A 20,838-nucleotide genomic window follows, 5' to 3' on the forward strand; every position below is an offset into this window, starting at 1 on the left:
CTTATTTAAATCATTACAAAATTTCTTCAGAATGCCATGGTTTTCTATCAATACTTATACATACAGTACAAACAGTATATAAAAATGTACATACTTGAGTTCTCCAAACAAGTGACCAGCATATTTAGTAGAATTTAGTGTAATTTCTTTTCTATTTCCTGCGATTTCTCCAAAGGTATAAGCCAGCATGAGACATGAAATCCAGAAATCAAAGTGAAGCAGGAATGTTCATACTTTTGGGATTTCCAAGCAGTAGGCAATTTCAGTTACTTTTCTTTGGAATATTCTTTGCCATCTATATCTTGACCATTGCTACAAATATGCTCATTATTGGGATTGTGACCTTGGATTGTACTCTGAAGAAAATCCCTATGTATATATTTTTATCCCATTTCTCTTTCCTTGAAATCTGGTATATCACTTCTACAGTGCCGAAGATGCTGGTGGATGTTATGACTGACAACAACACAATTTCATACAATGGTTGCCTTGCCCAGGTCTACTTTTTCTATGCATTGGGATTCACTGAACTATTTTTCCTTTCTGTAATGGCATATGACAGGTACTTAGCCATATGCCAGCCACTACGCTACAACACCCTTACTACCCCCAACCTATGTCAGCAAATGGCTTTGTGGTCATGGATTTGTGGATTTTTGAGCAGTCTCTTATTGGTCATTCCTAGCTCAAAGCTCTTATTTTGTGGTCCAAGAATCATTAACCACTTTTTTTGTGACTTCATACCACTGTTAAATATCTCCTGCAATCAAACTCTGCCTACAGATGTAATTTACTATGCTTTTGCTTGGATCATCATACTATATTCCTTTCTTCTAACCAGTATGTCATATGTACAGATTGTGAGGGCAGTGTATTGCTTGCCTTCCCAGTTAGGTAGAAGCAAAGCTTTTTCAACATGTGTGTCTCACCTAACTGTTGTCCTGACCTTCTATGGCACAATTATCTTTATGTATATCCGGTCCTCCACAAAAGTAGATAAGGTTGTGTCTATATTTTATGCAGTTGTAATTCCACTAATTAATCCTCTTGTTTATACTCTCCGAAGCCGTGACTTTCATGCAGCACTGAAAAAAAATCTTTCTTTTGTTATTATTTTTTGCAATTAATGATCTTTTGTGTTTGTTATACATGTAATTCTACTTGCACACTAGCATTTTGGGTTTCCGTTTGTGAGATCCGTCATGGGCTCTCAGAAGCGGTCCAAAACGGATCAGTTTTTCCCTAATGCATTCTGAATGGAAAAGGATCCTCTCAGAATGCATCAGTTTGACTCCATTCAGTCACCATTCTGCTCTGAAAGCGGACACCAAAACGCTGCCTGAAGCATTTTGCTGTCCACCTGACAAAGCAGAGCCAAACAGATCCGTCCTGGCACACAATGTAAGTCAATGGAGACGGATCTATTTTCTCTGACACAATCTGGCACAATAGAAAACGGATCCGTCCCCTATTGACTTTCAATGGTGTTCATCCATCATGGCTATAGAATACATAATACAACCGGATCGGTTCATGACAGATGCATGCGGTTGTATTATTGTAACGGAAGCGTTTTTGCACATCCATGATGGATCTGCAAAAAACGGTAGTGTGAAAGTAGCCTAAAGCTCCTATTATTATATACAACTATTAAACCTTCAATTTGGTATTAATCCTGAGTTTTCAAATAAATTGGGATTCTAACAAACGCAAATACTTTGCAATTCATTTAAGGCAAATTAAGAAAGATCCTTATGTGCAAAATACATGTGCCATTCAGCTATATTAAAATAATTACAAGAGCGTGTTTCACAAATATAGCATAACCTTCCAAGCATTGGTCATTCTTTTAAAAGTCTTGGTAGCATAACTACTAGGATAATAGCTCTTCCAGGACAAAAGCTCTTTATGTGTCACAACCAGACAGCTGAGAAGCTCTGACAGAGGCCTTTCAGAACCTCCTCCTTGAGTTTCTGTGTTGTGGTATTCAGCTCCTCCTCTCGTTAACCTCTCTCAGCTGTCATGTGTTGGACTAATTGCTTCCCTTTAAATTCCTCCCCAGAAGGCTTTTCTGGGCGGCTTATGCTACTTCCTGGAGTGTGTGTGCATGCTGACTCTGTTCTCCTGTTTGCTTCAAAGCTAAGTGTTGTACCTTTATCTGTTATTTTCTGTTTGCTGGATCCCAGGTGACCCTGACTCCCTCCGTATCTTGTGTAGGGAGCCGGTGGTCGTGTCCCCTCACTATTGTAGGGTGCTCAGGGCTTTATAGTCAAGGTTCGTGGATATGCAAACCTCCACCATTAGGATCTTTGCATAGGCTGAGCAACCAGGGAAAGTGCCAGGTCTTCTGCAGGGGTCTCCCTTGGTTCCTTAGCTTTTGGATCCAGCGAGTCATTTATACATGTTGCTTTGCCTTGTTTCCTGTACACCGTCCGTGACATTATGACAGCAAAGCAGATAGAATAATCTTTTCTAGTTTACAGGCCTTGGGGAACCTCTGGCTGTTTACTATTTTAATTACGGAGACCACTTAATATACGAGATAATTACTGTGGGCTAGTGAAATGCTCTTGGTTTCTGGGGAAAATATATGGAAATTAGTATGTCTAACATCAGCTGGCAACAGAAAGAATTACTTATCTTTTCTTTTTTTTAGAAAAGTTAATTTGCATAGCTTTGGGATTTTGGGAAAATATTCAAGCTTTTCTGACAAAAAAGTGAAGAAATGTCATATTTCTGATGCCAGCTGACGTTAGACATGCTACTAAGTACTGGAGGGCCTATCACAATATTTTGAACCTAGAGATTGCTGTGACTTTTCATTCAATCCTAACTGACAGCTCACAGTATTTAAAGGGGCTGTCCCATTAAACATATTCTACCATTTTAAAACCAGAGCCACTAAGTTATTTTGCAGAGCCACTAAGTTATTCAATATAATGTATCTGTATAGTACCACTTACTTTTTGTTATTTCTTTGTCCTGCTCACTGAGAAGGCCGGAATAAGAAAACACAAAGATTAATAATTATCAGCAGACAAACAAATCTTTCAGAATATTGTGGGGTCATCATCTTCAGCCTGTGGCAAGGCACTTTTCAGGGAAACTTCTTCTGAGCTCCCCTCTTTGTTCATGGATTTCACACCTGCTTCACCCTCTTTGTCCGTCACCAGAGAAGAAGCCTCAGGGACCCTTTTCACTCTGGTAGCGTGAATCCAGATTGGAGCCTCTTCTGTGAGAATCGCTGTTCTGGTGACTGCTACCACTCGGGTGGGTAGTCCTTTTGCCAGGCGCTGAACTATCACCACCTCTCATGGTTGGAAAAGATGAGTAGGTTCATGTGGAGAGAAAGGAGAGGCACGGGCAACATCTCGTTCAATTTGATCTAACATTTCTACAAGTTATCTCACATATTCTGCCTGTACTACTTCTAGATCCCCTTTTTCTATCACGAGGGCCTTTAGACCCCAAGGGGTGGGCAAGGGTCTTACCATTAGGACCTCAAATGGTGAGTAACCAGTATTCTTATTAGGCTACATGCTAATTTCTGCTAGGGCTATAGGCAAGAACTTTTTCCAGTTAGTGAACTTGCCTCCAGTAATTTTCCTTATTTTCTCTTTAATTGTTCTATTCATTCTTTCTACTACCCCAGAACTCTGTGGGTGATAAGGGAGATGGAACTTCCAGTCAATCCTAAGGGTTTTGGAAAGCTCCTTACATACCCTGGACGCAAAAGCTGGGCCATTACAGACGTGGACAAAATTGTTGGTACCCTTTGGTCAATGAAAGAAAAAGTCACAATGGTCACAGAAATAACTTTAATCTGACAAAAGTAATAATAAATTAAAATTCTATAAATGTTAACCAATGAAAGTCAGACATTGTTTTTCAACCATGCTTCAACAGAATTATGTAAAAAAATAAACTCATGAAACAGGCATGGACAAAAATGATGGTACCCCTAGAAAACACAGAACATAATGTGACCAAAGGGACATGTTAATTCAAGGTGTGTCCACTAATTAGCATCACAGGTGTCTACAACCTTGTAATCAGCCATTGGGCCTATATATATGGCTCCAGGTAATCACTGTGTTGTTTGGTGATATGGTGTGTACCACACTCGACATGGACCAGAGGAAGCAAAGGAAAGAGCTGTCTCAAGAGATCAGAAAGAAAATTATAGACAAGCATGTTAAAGGTAAAGGCTATAAGACCATCTCCAAGCAACTAGATGTTCCTGTGAGTACAGTTGCACATATTATTCATAAGTTTAAGATCCATGGGACTGTAGCCAACCTCCCTGGACGTGGCCGCAGGAGGAAAATTGATGACAAATCTAAGAGACGGATAATCCGAATGGTAACAAAAGAGCCTAGAAAGACTTCTAAAGAGATTCAAGGTGAACTTCATGCTCAAGGAACATCAGTGTCAGATCGCACCATCCGTCGTTGTTTGAGCCAAAGTGGACTACATGGGAGACGACCAAGGAGGACACCATTGTTGAAAACGAATCATAAAAAAGCAAGACTGGAATATGCCAAACTACATGTTGACAAGCCACAAAGCTTCTGGGAGAATGTCCTGTGGACAGATGAGACAAAAATCGAAGTTTTTGCCAAGGCACATCAGCTGTATGTTCACAGACGAAAAAATGAAGCATATCAAGAAAAGAACACTGTCCCTACTGTGAAACATGGAGGAGGCTCTGTTATGTTCTGGGGCTGCTTTGCTGCGTCTGGCACAGGGTGTCTTGAATCTGTGCAGGGTACAATGAAATCTCAAGACTATCAAGGAATTCTAGAGAGAAATGTACTAGCCAGTGTCAGAAAGCTTGGTCTCAGTCGCAGGTCATGGGTCTTGCAACAGGACAATGACCCAAAACACACCGCTAAAAACACCCAAGAATGGCTAAGAGGAAAAAATTGGACTATTCTAAAGTGGCCTTCTATGAGCCCTGACCTCAATCCTATTGAGCATCTTTGGAAGGAGCTGAAACATGCAGTCTGGAAAAGGCACCCTTCAAACCGGACACAACTGGAGCAGTTTGCTCATGAGGAGTGGGCCAAAATACCTGCTGAGAGGTGCAGATGTCTCATTGACAGTTACAGGAAGCGTTTGATTGCAGTGATTGCCTCAAAAGGTTGCGCAACAAAATATTAAGTTAGGGGTACCATCATTTTTGTCCATGCCTGTTTCATGAGTTTATTTTTTTACATAATTCTGTTGAAGCATGGTTGAAAAACAATGTCTGACTTTCATTGGTTAACATTTATAGAATTTTAATTTATTATTACTTTTGTCAGATTAAAGTTATTTCTGTGACCATTGTGACTTTTTCTTTCATTGACCAAAGGGTACCAACAATTTTGTCCACGTCTGTATCTGAGTCAATTTGAACAGGACACCCCCATCTGGGGATGATCTCTTGTAACAAAATTTTTACCACAATTTGTGTGGTTTCATTGGTAGTAGGAAAGACCTCTGGCCATCTAGAGAACATATCCACAATTACAATGGCATACTCCTGCTTTCTTCCTGTCTTTGGGATATGGGTGAAGTCAATTTGTAAGTGAGTGAATGGCGAAGTTGGGTAATTCAGATGCTAGTGTTGGGCCTTCCTTGAATTATTTGGATTGTTCCTGAGACATATAATACAACGTGATACATGAGATTGTACCTTTGATTTAAGACCTGGTATAAAAAAAATCTCTCTGAATGAAGTCAGTGGTTGCCTGTGCTCCCCTATGGCCAAGACCATGATATTGTGCAATTAAAATCAGTGCAAATCAGTGTGCTTGCAACTGGGATACATGGTTTCCCCCGTATCAGGGTCTTGTACTGCACCTTCCGACTGCCATTCTATTTTGTCACTACTGGTAGCCAAATCCTCAAGGCTTAGCAATAGATTGTCAGTAAGGGTAATGTCTGTAACTAGGGAGGGCATTTGAACTGTTGCTGTCGTTCTAACAGCAGCCTCTTTTGCTGCCTGATCAGCTAGGGCATTCCCTTTAGCTATGTGCGTTTGGAGACCAGTATGTGCCTTACAATGGATAATAGCAACTTTGCTTGGTAATTGGATGTCGGCAAGGAGATCATGTACTAGGGTGGAATGTGAGATTTGTCTCCCATCTGCATCTATTAATCCTCTCCTCTGCCAGATTACCCCATGATCATGTACAACCCCAAAGGCATACTTGGAATCGGTGTATACATTTACATCTCTAATGAGGGCAATCAGTTCAGCTGCTTGGGCTGACTGAAAATGCATAGGATTCAATTCCAGTATAACATCATGGAGTTGAACCACAGCATATCCTGCATGATAAGTGTTGTCATTAGAGCGGGAACAGGATCCATCCTCAAAAATATCAGGTGCTCCTTCAATAGGTGTGGACTGTAAGCCAGGCCTAGGTGAGGTATGTTCATGTATAAGTTCAGTACATGTATGGGAGGAGGCAAATCATCCTGCTCCCCCTTGTGGCCAAGTAGGGCATTCAGTATAGCCATTTGACCGAATGTGGGTGCTGAGTATTTGATATGAAGTTGAGGATTCAACTTCAAATCCACTCAGTGTTTGTGCTGACATATGTTGCGTATGTATGTTCTTCAATAGGGCCTGAACATTGTGTGAGGTATGCAGAGTGGTGGGATGACCTAGGGTGATAGGCGTGGCCATCTCAGCAACCATAGCACAGGCTGCCAAACTTCAGAGACACGTAGGCATGCCCTGAACCTGTACGGGAACCACTTTTGAGAAAAAAGTAAAAGGGCGGAATTTGCCTCCATGATCTTGTGCCAGGATTCCCGCCATGGTTTTACAATTGTCCCTGGCAAATAAGTGAAACATCACGCCATAGTCGGGTAGGCCCATACCAGGACTTGAAACCACTGCACATTTCAAATGACTAAAAGCTTGTAACATTTCCTCAGACCATTTAATGAGTCAGGCATATCAGTATTAGTGGCTTGTCTCAGAATATTATCACAGTAGGAACAATCAGCAATCCATTGGCGGCAGTAACCAATCATGCCAAGAAATGTCAACATGTCTTTCTTGGTTTGTCGGCGGGGCAGACCCAGTACAGCGGTAATTCTGGCATGGCTGATTTTCCTCTCACCTTTACTGAGAACAAAGCCCAAATACTCAACACTTTCCATACACCATTGTAATTTCCTAGAAACGTTGTGACCACTTTCAAATAACCACAGTAATAAACTAACACAGTCTGCCTGGCAGGCCTCCCGAGTAGAACTACATATGAGAAGATCGTCCACATATTGTAAAAGGACAGAGCCATGAGGGGGAGTCCAAGGGCACAGTGTAACTTGGAGGACAATGGAGTAGACTACTGGGGAGTCTACATAACCCTGAGGCATTCTACACCAAGTATACTGGCAAAATTGAAATGTGAAGGCAAAGAGTGGCCATGTCTCCTTGTCAACTGGGACAGAAAAAAATGCATTCTTTAAATCAATAACAGAGAAAAACTCTGCATGGGCAGGAATAGCTGGTAGCAGAGATGGTACGTCTGGAACCACAGGGTCTATGGGTATGATCTGTGCATTTACCACTCTAAGATCCTGGACAAACCTAAAGATATTATCAGCCTATTATAGGGGGAAATAATTTCTTCAATAACCCCTGCCTCTAGGAATTCCATCAACATAGACTCAATCCTGTTTCTTTTTCTGGTGAAAGGGGGTATTGCTTAATGTAAACAGGTGCAGCGCCGGGCTTAAGCATTGCCTTATATGGTGTACAAGAGATAAGGCCAACATCTTGGTCAGTATTTGCCCAAACCTCAGGAGGAACCGGATCAAGTAGCGGATCTTGAGGTTGGCATTCCAAATATAAAAAACTATTATCCTTTGGTACATGAATGGGCATAACTGAGGATGTGACATGTAGGTGTCCCGTCTTGCTAATCCCCAACTGCAACTTTAACAGAACAAACAAATCTCTCCCTAATAAATTCACAGGACAATTTGGAATGATCTTAAAACTGTGTGTGAACATTGGCTGGGGGTTGTATGGATGTTGGATCGAGAGGGGAGGAGTTTTATAAGATCTGGTCAGTAGCCCATTAATTCTCACAGAGGGCTCAGCATTCTCTCTTGGACCACTTTAATAATCCTTACATATAGCACTACTAGTAGCACCAGAATCCACAAGAAAAGGGAGAGGATGTCCCTCTATGGTTAACACAATCAGTGGTGATTCCTTATAGTGGTTTATGATGAGAGTGAATGCTGGGATACAGTCCCCCGGGCATCCTCATTGTGATGTCTGCTGCCCCAGGCTACGGGAAAATGAGGGTTATTATTCTGGGGCTGGGGCTGTGGCAGTGGGGGGGGGGGATCTCGGATCTGAGCTTTTGGATATGGTTGGGTGCCTTGAGCTTGGGTATCATTTTGGGCATGTTGCCTGAGTGGGTAAGGGCATCGACTGATCCAGTGGTCAGTCTTCCCACAATTAAAGCAACCTGCTGGACGAGTTCTATTATTCCCCCCTCTCCAAGAGCATGGCCCTCTACCCCTTCTTCTGCCACTTCCCCTATTGGGATGATTTGAGGGACAATTCCTATGCTGAGTTTGGTAATGGGCCTCTTAAGGTCTTACTATTTAAAAACAACCCGCCGCATATTTCTCCATTAACTTATTTTGAAATTGATCTTTATTAAGACCAGGCCATTCAGAGATCATTTGTTTAACAGTAAGCTGGAGATGTGGCTGTAGATTGGTAAGGAAAGTCTGAATGAGCATAGAATGCATATTATCCTGAATACTCATTCCTGCCTCCAAACTCAAAACTTCTTTAAACGTCTTCCAAAAGTCCATAACAGACTCTCCTGATATTTGTTTACAGGCTACAGCAGTCGGCAACGAGGCCTAGTCTGAAAACACCTCTCCATTTCACATTTAATTTCTTCTTACATTGTGTCTATGCCTGCCTCAGTATTTAATTTATAATTTCCAGCCGGCGTATTCGGGGGCTCTACAGTTCTTATAGAGGGGACCTTACTCCAATCCCAGGGGGAATTGTGCCCAACGATCCCATCTATTATAAGGCGCATATCCTCCTGAGTCAGACATCTCCATTTACAAGCTCTCTTCAAATAATGAAATGTCCCAGATGAAGATGAAGAGGGTTTAGGGTAGTATTTAACAATCTTATTAATATCATCTACTTCAATAGGTGTCTTTAAAAAGGTGTCCCCTACATTCATAAAAGGGAACTGTTCCTCAGGGTCATTGTCCTCATCAGGATGAGGTATATGTTCAGGTTTGGGAAAAGACTTTTGTGATCTAAGGCGCCTGGGAGATATGGCATCCCCATCACCAACAGCACCAGCCATTGGATCCTGACCACTCTGATCAGGCATAGGTTGGGGTAACTGCGGAGGTGGATGCAAGATCTGGGGAGCTGTAGGTGTTTGGATATTGGTAGCAGTATATCCAGCCAGTAAATCTAAGTCATCTTTTGAAAGGGATGGATATATCTGTGGGATATTTCCTAAATAGGGAGGAGGGGGCTTCTGAGGTGAACACCTTGTCAATTCTTTTTCTAACTCATGTTTCTTTTTAGATCCCTCCTGGTTCTCTGACTTCTGTTTGTTAACCTTTTTATTTGGTCTATCATACCAATATGGTGTATAAGTAAGCCAATTTTCCCCTCCCAACTTCTATATACTTCATGTCCCACTGGGCGTCTGGACCATAATGTGGGTAAGCTTCAGTGTCACCTAAACATAATCCTTTTACCATATCCATATGGAAGGTGTCATTAGCCCCTTCCCGAGGGAACGAATTTATACACTTCATCCCCTCTGTCCATCCTGCCATATTATCAAACCAGGGACTAACTAAGTAATAATCAGTCCCACAGACCCGGGCTACATAATCCTTACATGTTTCTCCTACATACGGATGGGGTGGAGAGACCTTTCCTTGCTTTGCACCCATTTCTTATAACTTAATTGAGACGGAGGCAGAGCTCTCCCCAGGATTGGCTGCACTGAACCGTAAAAGGCTCCGACAATTACTGTCAACTGGGTCAGAGAGGACTTATGTCTATGCTCAACTTCCTTCTTAACTGACTGTTAGTATTAGCCCTTAAAACCGTCACTTGCGTTTACCAGTTTCTGGGTTAGTGGGTTTCCCCTCACCAGAGTGGTGGGGCGTCTTACAGTCTTCCAGGACACACACAATAAAGTTAGTATAGTTTTCACAGTATCATTTGCTGCTTACCTTCAGCATAAAATAAAATTACTTAATGCTTCATAACATCATAACATAACAGAAAGCAGAAGAAAGCGACAGATAAGAAGCAATAAAAATTGGCTGACAAGATAAAAACAGGTTGCAGACAATATTTGAATTCTTCCCAAAATAATTTCTCTTTTAAATCCTTCCCTAAAGAATTTATCTGTTAGACTTGGCCAGCAGTCTATTTAAAATCTATCTTGCCTAAAGATAGATACTATTCGTTTCAGTGTGTCTGAATTGGATTCAAAATAGAAATAACAGTGAGTTTTCGGAAAGCATCAGAATGTCCCCAGTCATTAAAGACAGGAATGTTCCGTACTTACGGAGTTCCTGTATGCTCTATCCCGGACAGAGCCCCCAGCTGAAAAAAATCTGCTTCTGAATGCACCCTGATTCCTCCTCCGTCTCCAAATACAGGCACCTGGAGAACTATCTCATTGATACACACAGACGGTATTTCTCTTAAACAGCTCTGATTTAATCTTGACCATACGGCCTCTTATACATACAGGAAACAGGTGTGGCTCACATATACAATGGTGCTGGGCAGAAACCATTCCTTATATGGAAATAAGGCTAATGCAAATACATTCACCCTCTAGTATGATGTCACCCAACATCCTGTCACTCCTACAGATCATATTGCTTATTCTATGTAATCTTTCATTTATATATAACACTGCCGCCTTCGCAGCAGAGAGTCCATGTACAAAACATGTGTTGAATAAAATATCATAAAATGGTGGTATGCATAAGATGGTGGTTCAACTGTTCAATCTTGTCATTCAACATAAAATGGTGGATATATTTCTCTCTTCAGTATCTATACTCTCACTTTAAGTTATTTAAGCACATTATGATCTCTCTGAGAGGTATATTTGAGGTTAACCAATAGTTCTACTTGCTCAACTTGGTTTGCAGTTTGCTCTATACAATTGCTTATGATCTGGTATGAGCAGTTCGCAGTTTGTATGCAATTTGTGGTTTGTATGGAATTTGCAATTTGGAATTTGGAAATATTTTGGCCTCTTGCTTCCATAAAACACAGCTCTTAATGGAGTGAATGTCTGTTTAGCTCCTCTCCTTTGGTGTAATGATTCCAGCTAGGATTTCCCACACAGGCTGAGTGTAAGATTGGCTGTAATTGGCCAAGACTCCTGCTCAGTGTGAGGCTGGCTGTGATTTGTCTTACCTCCAACTCAGTAACAACAGCTTAACTCTATGCTTTCTGCTATGTCCGCTGTGTCATTGAGCTTACCTTACATCCATATAATGAATCTTAAAAGCATATTATCTTTTCTGCTTCTGGGAACACAATATATAACTGTTATATGACATCCAAACATTAAGTCACAGTAAATAACTCTGCTTTTGTCTTTAACATATAAACATAGGAACTGTATTAAGGTTATTGGCAAGTCTAGCTGTATACACATATAAGCAATATAGCAACCTAGGACAGGTCTTAGCTAGCCAGCTACACCTTAAGCTGTCAGCTTGATATAAATCTAGGAGAGCAATTAATGGGGATAACTATGGGTCTATGTGAGGTACAGGGCTGGTTCTAGCTTTGCTAGAAAGAGATTGTCATGTGCTATATGATTTTTATTGTTTACATTATTCATGGAATAACACTTTTAATTAAAAAATTTCTTTTTTGCAGCAGTTTGTGCTCTAATTTACTAACTTCAGTTAGTGAGCTGATCAGAGCTGGATCTTGCTGTGTGTCTGAAAAAAGTGATCTATTTTCAAATGTTTTTTCAACCCTGATTATCAATTTGACCACACTTACAGCTAATGTGACCCATATCACATTCTTGTGATACTTGTACCATTGATCAGTGAATAGAGTTGAGCGAATTCTCACATGAGACCCTGAGCATGCGTGCGGACGCACGCTGATGACGTGCACACACCCCTTCGGCGTCCATGCTCCCTGCCCGATGCGATTCCGCTTTGACTGAAGCCCTGATGCCGCCGTGATTTCTGCTTTGAGGCTGCCGGGGATGCCGCCGGGAATCAGGCTCTACTTTAGCTCCTAGCTCCTGCTCTATACCAGCTCCTGGAACCTGCTCCACACCAAATAGCAGACATGACATCACAAAAGGGGTGTTCCTTAAGTAGAGACTATTAGCTCCTTAACCTGATAGGGGTGGTTTCAGCATCCTCAACTCTGAGTTCATAGGTATATTTGAAAACTGTAATGTAATCCCCTCTTCCCCCTCCCTTATTTACCTTAAACAAAAGAATGCACACATGGCTCAAACATCTGGCTTGCGGCCATCTTGTGGACAAAAATGTGTACTACAGAATAATGTTCAAACCAGATACACATCTATCACAGGTCCGGGGTGGAGGGACAGAGGGGGTGAGAACAACAGTTTCTAAATAATAACAATACTGGTGGAATCTGAGTGCCCCCCACCCCCCCTTCCCAAGGAGAAAGGAAAAAGAAAAAAAAGGGGGAACAAAACAAAACAAAACCACAAGCTGGCATCTGGGTGCTAGACCACGATAGAGGTTGAGAATTGGGCTACAAAGATTATTAGAGGGAGGGCAGCGGGTCCAGAACTTGTTCGGCCGGAAGAACATAACAACAAAACAGGGAAAAAAATAAATAAATAATAAAAAAATAAGCTGAAGCAGCCTGAACCCCAAGTTTACTGGCCGGTTGCTACAAAGGACATATAGATAATTTGCCCCGAGGTTAATTGCTCATGGTTGGGACGGTACGGAATTTGCAATCAGTACAGCATGCAAGTACTCCTAGTGTAATTTACTTATACAAGGAGAAACGGGGACTGGTGACTGTGAGTAAACAGTAACTAATTTAAATAACATAAATAACCAAGAGACTGTTTCTAATATCTATGAACTAACAACTTGCAACTGCTGCTGTTACTAATTAACTGCCGAGCTCTTGTTTACCTAACTGTACTGTATTTCTAACAACCATAGATAGTCAGTGAGACAGTTAATGCATATTTGTTTGTGGATATAAGAAAAATTGGTGATTTTAGTATAGTAGATGGTGTTACTGCCTTATTGGCTGTCGATGCTATTAATTGTAGACCTTTTGGTTAAGTGACCGCTACTATACTATTAACAGTAAAGATGGACTGCTAATTGATAACTGACTGGGAATATAAGATATTGGTGTTATATGTGCATGTGATAGATATTTCCTTAAGTGAACTGTCCCGCCCTGTGGTTCTATATTGATAGAGTACCTGGGCTAGTCTGGGGTGGAGGAAAGGTGGTTAGAGGCGAAGTGGGGCAATGGCAAGACAGGGTACAGGGGAAAAGGCAAAGGGCCAACTGGAGTTGAACACCACGGTTTCCCCAGTGCCTAAAAGGAATGAGAAATCTAAACAGTTACTTCTGACTAGCATGCGTGGACTTAGCCCTATAAAGAAAAAAAAAGGGGATGGGTTGATGGACCAGGAGGGGGAGAGGTTCATGGAGGGAAATTCGGAAAAGGGGTTGGTGGGGGAAGGCTTTCAGTCTGGGGAGAGAAGTGGTGGCCAGACTGATGAGGCCGAAAGAAAAAAAGAGCCGGTTTGGAACAGGCTCCTAGCCTGCAAGATATATTTCAGAAAATAAAAAATGCAATATGGCGATACAGGACCTCTCTCTCCAGACTGGAAATATTAGAGAAACAGTTGGTCTCCTCAGGTCGGATTTACAAAACTACAAAGATAGATTGATAGAAGTAGAGGATACAGTGCAGATAGTGGTTAAAGAGAAAAATATGTTAATGGTAGAAAATAAGGAAATAAAATATAAATTAACACAGTTGGAAAATAGGGCCAGGAGGTCAACTTTGAGATGTCTGGGGATTCCAGAGGGAGTAGAGGGGCAGGATCCTCGTATTTTCATACAAGACTAGCTGAGGGAACAACTGAGTCAGAACATCTCGGAACACAAAAGTTTTGTGGGGAGCGCCTACAGAGTGTCGGCAAACATACCTCCTCCAGGTACAAGACCAAGGGTAATGATTTTGAATCTGCTCTCGGTCAGGGACAGCGAGGAGATATTGCGCAGCGCAAGAAGGAAAGGGAGGTTGGACTATGTGGGTACAACAGTTATGATATTTCCTGATTACGCAAAAGAAACAGTAAATGAAAGAAGCCGGTTTATGGATGTGAAAAAAATACTGCGGTCAAAGAACGTCAAATACTCAATGATGTTTCCGGCTAAGCTGAGAATTGAATGGAAAAGTAAATCGTGGTTCTTTGAGACAGCAGAGTCGGCGGGAGAATGGGTTAAGGAAAAGAAAAAGGATTGAGCGGGTGGCAGGGTTGTACGGGGGACTGTAAGGGGGAATGCTAGTTTAGAGAACCAGGACTTAGGTTTCCTGGATCAATAGTGAGGGATGGGTGGGGTTTGTCGGTTGCCTTTTTATTAAATTTAAAAAAAAAAAAATCTTCTTCTTTTCTCTTGGCCGTTCCCCATTGCCGCTCTCCTCTATCCCCGTTGTGCCATTCCCCTGTTTTCCCAGCTCCAATACTTTCGATTCTCTTATAATAAAGAGGGCCCTCCATACTCAGGCCATGGAATAGGATTATGAACAAAAAACATGAGAATTATCTCATGGAATATTAGGGGGCTGAGTAGGGTTCCAAGAGAGTAGCAGGTCTTTGATGCAATACATAGATCTCTCCCCGCAATAGTTTGTCTGCAGTAAAAACACCTGACGAAGGAGACCTAGGGATCGGATAGGTAGACCATGGATGCAATATGCTTTCCACTCAGTGTATTCAGCATACGCGAGAGGAGTAAGCATATTAATACATCGGGATATAGATATAAAATTAGTGAAAGCTACTGTAGATAAGGAGGGTTGCTATGTCCTGTAGGACTGTATATTGGAAGGTAGAGCGTGGTTAATAGCAAGTGTGTATATACCGCCACCCTTTAAAATCGACGTCCTATTAAAAATTTACGATATTGCACTTAAGGCAGGGGATAAATCACTGTTGGTGGTTGGGGATTTCAATAACGTTATGGATGCAAGAGTAGATAGATGTAAATTGGGGAATAAACAGGGCCCCTGTATGGGATCCAAATTAAAAAATATCACTAAAGAGATGGGCTGGATTGACATTTGGAGGGTTATGCACCCTAATTCACGGAAATACTCGTGTTTTTCAAAGACTCACTGGAGTCTATCACAGATAGATTTTTTTTTCACAAATGAGAAAGGTTCACTGGAAATTGAAGGGGTGAAATATGGACAGTGTGGTGTTTCGGATCATAATACAATTAATATAAATATTAAAACACAAAAAAAAAAAAAAAGAGGAATGAATATAAGTATAGGATGGATAAATATGATGGATACACACGATAAGATCCTGCGAGAGATAAGAGAGTTCTTTGAGATGAACGATGGATCAACGACAGTTAATATAATATGGGAGGCTGCCAAGGCCTTTATTAGAGGGATTATTGCAAAGTATACAGGGTTATACAAGAAAGGAATAAGGGAGAAAATAACAAAATTAGAAGTCGAGGCAGAAAAAAATGAAAAAAACCCTACAGATCAAAACTATACTTCTTGGACAGAAAAGGCCTCGGCACTAAAGGACGAATTGCTCCTATTGGCAGAATAACAAAAAGAAAATGATGTAAGGGATAACTATATCCATGCACACATACCTGGGAAAAAACTAGCGGCCTTGGTAGCAACCCAAACAAAAAAGAATAAGTATATCCATTGTATAACGGATGAAACGGGACGTAAAAATACTGAGCAAACAGCTAAAATAGAACTTCTCCAAAAATACTTTGCCGATATATACAGAAGTAAGTTAAATAAAAATTCAGAGCAAATACAACAGTTTTTGGATCAAATTACTATCTCGAGGTTAACAACTGATCAATGTAAGTCTCTGGAAGCTCCCTTAACCCTTTTAGAGGTGTACGAGATGCTAAATGGTATAGTAAAGAACAAGGCTCCCGGCATAGATGGCATTCCATTTGAGGTGTATGCTCAATATAAAGAAATATTAATTCCGAAACTGCTTATGGTCTGGGAGTCAGCGAAGCAGGTGGGAAAACTGCCAGACTCTATGCGGGAAGCCTTGATCACACTTATTCTAAAGCCAGGGAAGGACCCGGCCTTGATGGACTCGTATCGCCCCATTTCACTGATCACTACAGATAAAAATATTAGCTAAGATCTTGGAAAATAGACTTAGGAAGGTGATCTCGGTGCTTGTGCATGAGGATCAGGCGGGATTCATGTTGGGCAAGACTACCACAGAGAATATTATGAGTTTGAACCCACAAATTGTGGAGAACGGCTGATTGTAACTATAGATGCCTCAAAGGCTTTTGACACTATAGAATGGCCCTTCCTATTTAACACAATGAAAAAAATGGGATTTGGGGATCGCTTTGTCACATGGGTAAAACTGTTGTATACAGAAATCTCTGCAAGGGTGATTGTAAATGGAGAATATTCAGATAGCGTAACAATCGGCAGGGGGGTTAGACAGGGATGTCCCCTGTCCCCTCTGCTCTTTGCCATAGCTATTGAACCGCTTGCAGATATGATTAGACAGGATCCGGGAATTGTGGGGTTCAGATACCGTACCCATGAGGAAAAAATTGCCTTGTATGCGGATGATATCATGCTATTTGTGGGTTCACATGGATCACTAAACAGGATATTTCAGGTATTCAAACAATTTGGTAGACATGCAGGACTCAGTATAAACTGGTCTAAATCGGCATGCATTCCGATTGACCCCCTGAACGACTTTAGACCGGGCCAGTTGGAAATTAAGATGATGAATGAACCCGTTAAATATTTGGGAATTCAGATCACTTCGGATCCCAATGATTATGTTAGACTAAATGTGATCCCGAAAATCTAGGAAATAAAGAAGAAAATAGGGATATGGAAAAGATTGTACATGTCGATGGCAGGACGCATCTCGCTGGTTAAGATGTGTGTACTGCCCTGCCTGAATTACATTTTGTGGAATACACCTGTGATAATTCCTAAAATATATTTTAAAACAATAGCTAGCTTATTGACTGATTTAATATGGCGAGGAGAAAAAACGAGGATAAAGGCACAGATACTGAGTATTCCGGAGAGGGAGGGTGGACTGTCTGTACCAGATTTGGAGCTCTTCTTTAGGTCAGGGATTATAAAAAATATGACAACATGGAGCAACTCGCAAAATTATAAAAATTTGATAGTAGAGATAAATAAAAGATTGGAGAAATACAATATTTTTCAGGTTATGGCAATGGGTATTCTTGCCCAACAGGGAGGTAAATATAGATCTTTGATTCTTTTGATGGCCAAGAGCTGGGAGTCGGTTAAGGAACTATGGTCCCAAACTGGGTTACATGTAGACACCATACTATGGGATAATACTACCCTCATAGAGTTAGAATTAATCGAGCAGAAGATCTGGTGGAAATATAGGATATACAAATTGGGACAGGTATGGGAGGCGGGGGATATAATATCGTATGAAGAGTTAAAAAGGAAATATCAACTGAGAGAGATAGGGCTGAGGTTCTATTACCTACAACTAAAACATGCATTGTATAAGGCGATAGGGAAGGGCACCCAAATAGCCACTTTGCCACAGCCATTGGAAAATATTGAGTTAAGACCTAGCAAGAAATTGATCTCAAGAATATACCAATGGCTGTCGCATCAAAAAAATAACAGAAGAGCAATTGAGAATTTAACTCATAAATGGCAGGGCACTTTGGAACCTGTGCGGGAAGACTTTTGGGACTCAGCCATGCAGGCAAAGACTAGGGTTTCAAGGAATTTCTCTTATAGAATAATCCAATTTAATATAATGTATCGTCTCTACTACTCTCCTAAAAGGCTAATGAAGTACTATAGTACTAAAGTTTTTACTTGTCAAAAGTGCGGAGAGATAGGGGTGGACGATATACATATATTATGGACATGTATAAAAATTCAAAACTACTGGGTAAAAATAATTGAAAAAATAGAGGAATACCATCAGTTTACAGTGCCTAGACATTTTGAGGAATGCATCCTAGGGGTGCTGGATGGAGTGGAAGGGTCTCAACATAGGGAGATTGCAACCAAACTACTGTTCCAAGCCAGGAAATGCATACTTGGGCACTGGGGGGGGGGGAGTGAGGCCCCCACAGTTAAAGAATGGGAAAACCGCACAAGGAGGTCGATAGCCAGTGAGGAGCTCTGCTTGACCGGATTGACGAAAAAACATAGATTTGCCAGGCTGTGGCGGAGATGGTTAAATAAAAATGGGGGGGAGAGGAATGGGAGGGAGAGGGGCAGTGGAGGGAGGACGGAAACATTAGAGAACTTTATTTTATTTTCTATGAGGAAGGAAGGAGAGGGGGAAAAAAAAAAAGAAACATTTTTTTATTTTATTTTTATTTTTTTATTTTTTTGTTGTGGCTTCCGACTAACTACGGGGAGGGAGGGGGGGGGGAGTATCTATATGTATTTAAAAGATGTAATTATGTAGGTACAAGATGTTGTGTAAAAATTAATTTATGTAACTAACTTATGTAATTATGTATGATTTGTGAAAATTTTGTAAGAATTGTAAAAATTGTAATAAAGATATAAAAAAATAAAATAAAAGAATAGAGTTGAGCAGACACCTGGATGTTTGGGTTTGACGGGTTCGGACGAACTTCACAAAAAAGTTCCAATTCGGGATCCGAACTTGACCCCGAACCCGAACCCCATTGAAGTCAATGGGGATCTGTACTTTTGAGCACTAAAATGGCTGTAAAAAGTCATGAAAAGTGTAGAGTGCTGCAAATGGCAGCAAAATGTGTTTAACCCCTTAGGGACCCATGACGTACTGGTACGGCATGGATCCCGAGTCCTTAAGGACCCATGACGTACCGGTACGTCATGGCTTTAATTCGCGATTCCGGCGCTGTGGAGGTTAATCGGAACGGGATGCCGGCTGAAATCATTCAGCCGGCATCCCGTAACAATGCGGGGGGGCGGTCATTTAACCCCCCGTATCGGCAATCGCTGAAAACCGCAGGTCAATTCAGACCTGCGGTTTTCTGCGTTTCCGGTCCATTCGGGTCTCCGGTGACCCAATGAACCGGAAAAAGACTGCGATCGGTGGCATGATTACACACCACCAATCGCAGTACGAAGATTTTAAGAGGCGGTGCTGGCCCTGGTGCTGAACACCGCTGTCCAAGGTGCTGATTGGTGCAGGGGAGAGAGGCGCAAGATTCAAACTTCCTGCGCTCCTCTTCCTGTCCAGCACCCTCATTGTGCAGCACCGTTCATAACCAGCACCTGCGTCCTCCTAATCGTAATCCATCACCCTCCTGCACCCATCGCCACCCAGGTAGGTTAGGGTCAGTGAGGGAGAGGCACCATTAGGAAGGGAAAGAAGGGAAAAGTTAGAAAAATAAATAAATAACTTTTACCCTAAACTTTCTTTGATCCATCTATCAGACCCCCCCCCTGCCACTTGCCGCCCCCCCAACAGCCCCCCACCACCACCGGCCCACCAAATAAGTCCACCGGAGCCCCCTGCCGATGAACTTAGCTGGTGTCCCCCAGTGGACTTTGAGCCTGAGATTCCGGATTTTGCTGGCAATCCTGGAATCCAGATTCCCACAGTGGGGTTTACTGAAATTTACTATTTTAGTTTTTTTTTTTTTAGTAACCCACTGGTGAATCTGATGGTGGAGCAGACGAATCTGTACGCCCAACAGTTCGTCGCTCAAAACCCAGGCTCATTTTTGGCTAGACCCGGTGGCTGGACACCGGTCAGTGCAGCCGAGATGAGGACATTTTGGGGCCTCGTGCTGCATATGGGTCTAGTCCAAAAACCCAGTGTCAGGCAATACTGGAGTGGGGACGTCCTATACCAGACCCCACTGTACAGTATGGCCATGACACGTCCCCGGTTTGAGGCCATCCGGAAATGTCTGCATTATTCCGACAATGCAGCATGTCCCCCCCGAGGTGATCCTGCCTATGACCGTCTGTATAAGATACGGCCGCTCATCGATCACTTTGGGGCCAAATTCATGGAGGCCTACGTACCTGGAAGGGAGGTCGCGGTTGATGAGTCTCTTGTTGCGTTCAAGGGGAGACTCAGTTTCCGCCAATATATTCCCACAAAGTGGGCGAGGTATGGCGGGAAGCTATACAAAATTTGTGAGAGTACCTCAGGGTACACTTACAAATTTCGTGTGTACGAGGGGCGAGATTCCCGTATTCAACCCCCAGAATGTCCCCCCACTTTGGGTGTTAACGGGAAACTCGTGTGGGACCTTATGTACCCACTGCTGGATAACGGTTACCACTTGTACGTGGATAACTTTTATACCAGCATTCCCTTGTTCAGGTCCCTTGCCGCCAGATCCACGTTCGCTTGTGGGACCGTGCGGAAAAATCAACGCGGCCTTCCTGCCCACCCCCTCCAGATACCTATCCCCAGGGGTGAGACCCGTGCACTTACCAGTGGAAACCTGTTGCTGGTCAGGTATAAGGACAAGAGGGATGTCCTTATGCTGTCCACAATCCACGGTAACAGCACCACCCCCGTC

At 42.1% G+C, this 20,838-nt stretch overlaps 1 protein-coding gene across 1 annotated transcript; it reads left to right on the forward strand.

Moving 5' to 3' along the window:
* Nucleotides 1-194: 194 nt before the first annotated feature.
* On the forward strand, nucleotides 195-16,451 carry LOC122928384 (olfactory receptor 6F1-like). The gene is made up of 2 exons (XM_044281171.1): nucleotides 195-1,068; nucleotides 16,189-16,451. Exons 1-2 carry the CDS (start codon nucleotides 195-197, stop codon nucleotides 16,449-16,451), a joined length of 1,137 nt encoding a protein of 378 aa, XP_044137106.1.
* The last annotated feature ends 4,387 nt before the right edge of the window (nucleotides 16,452-20,838 follow it).

Source organism: Bufo gargarizans, chromosome 1 (genome assembly GCF_014858855.1).
Source record: "Bufo gargarizans isolate SCDJY-AF-19 chromosome 1, ASM1485885v1, whole genome shotgun sequence".
NCBI lineage: Eukaryota > Metazoa > Chordata > Amphibia > Anura > Bufonidae > Bufo > Bufo gargarizans.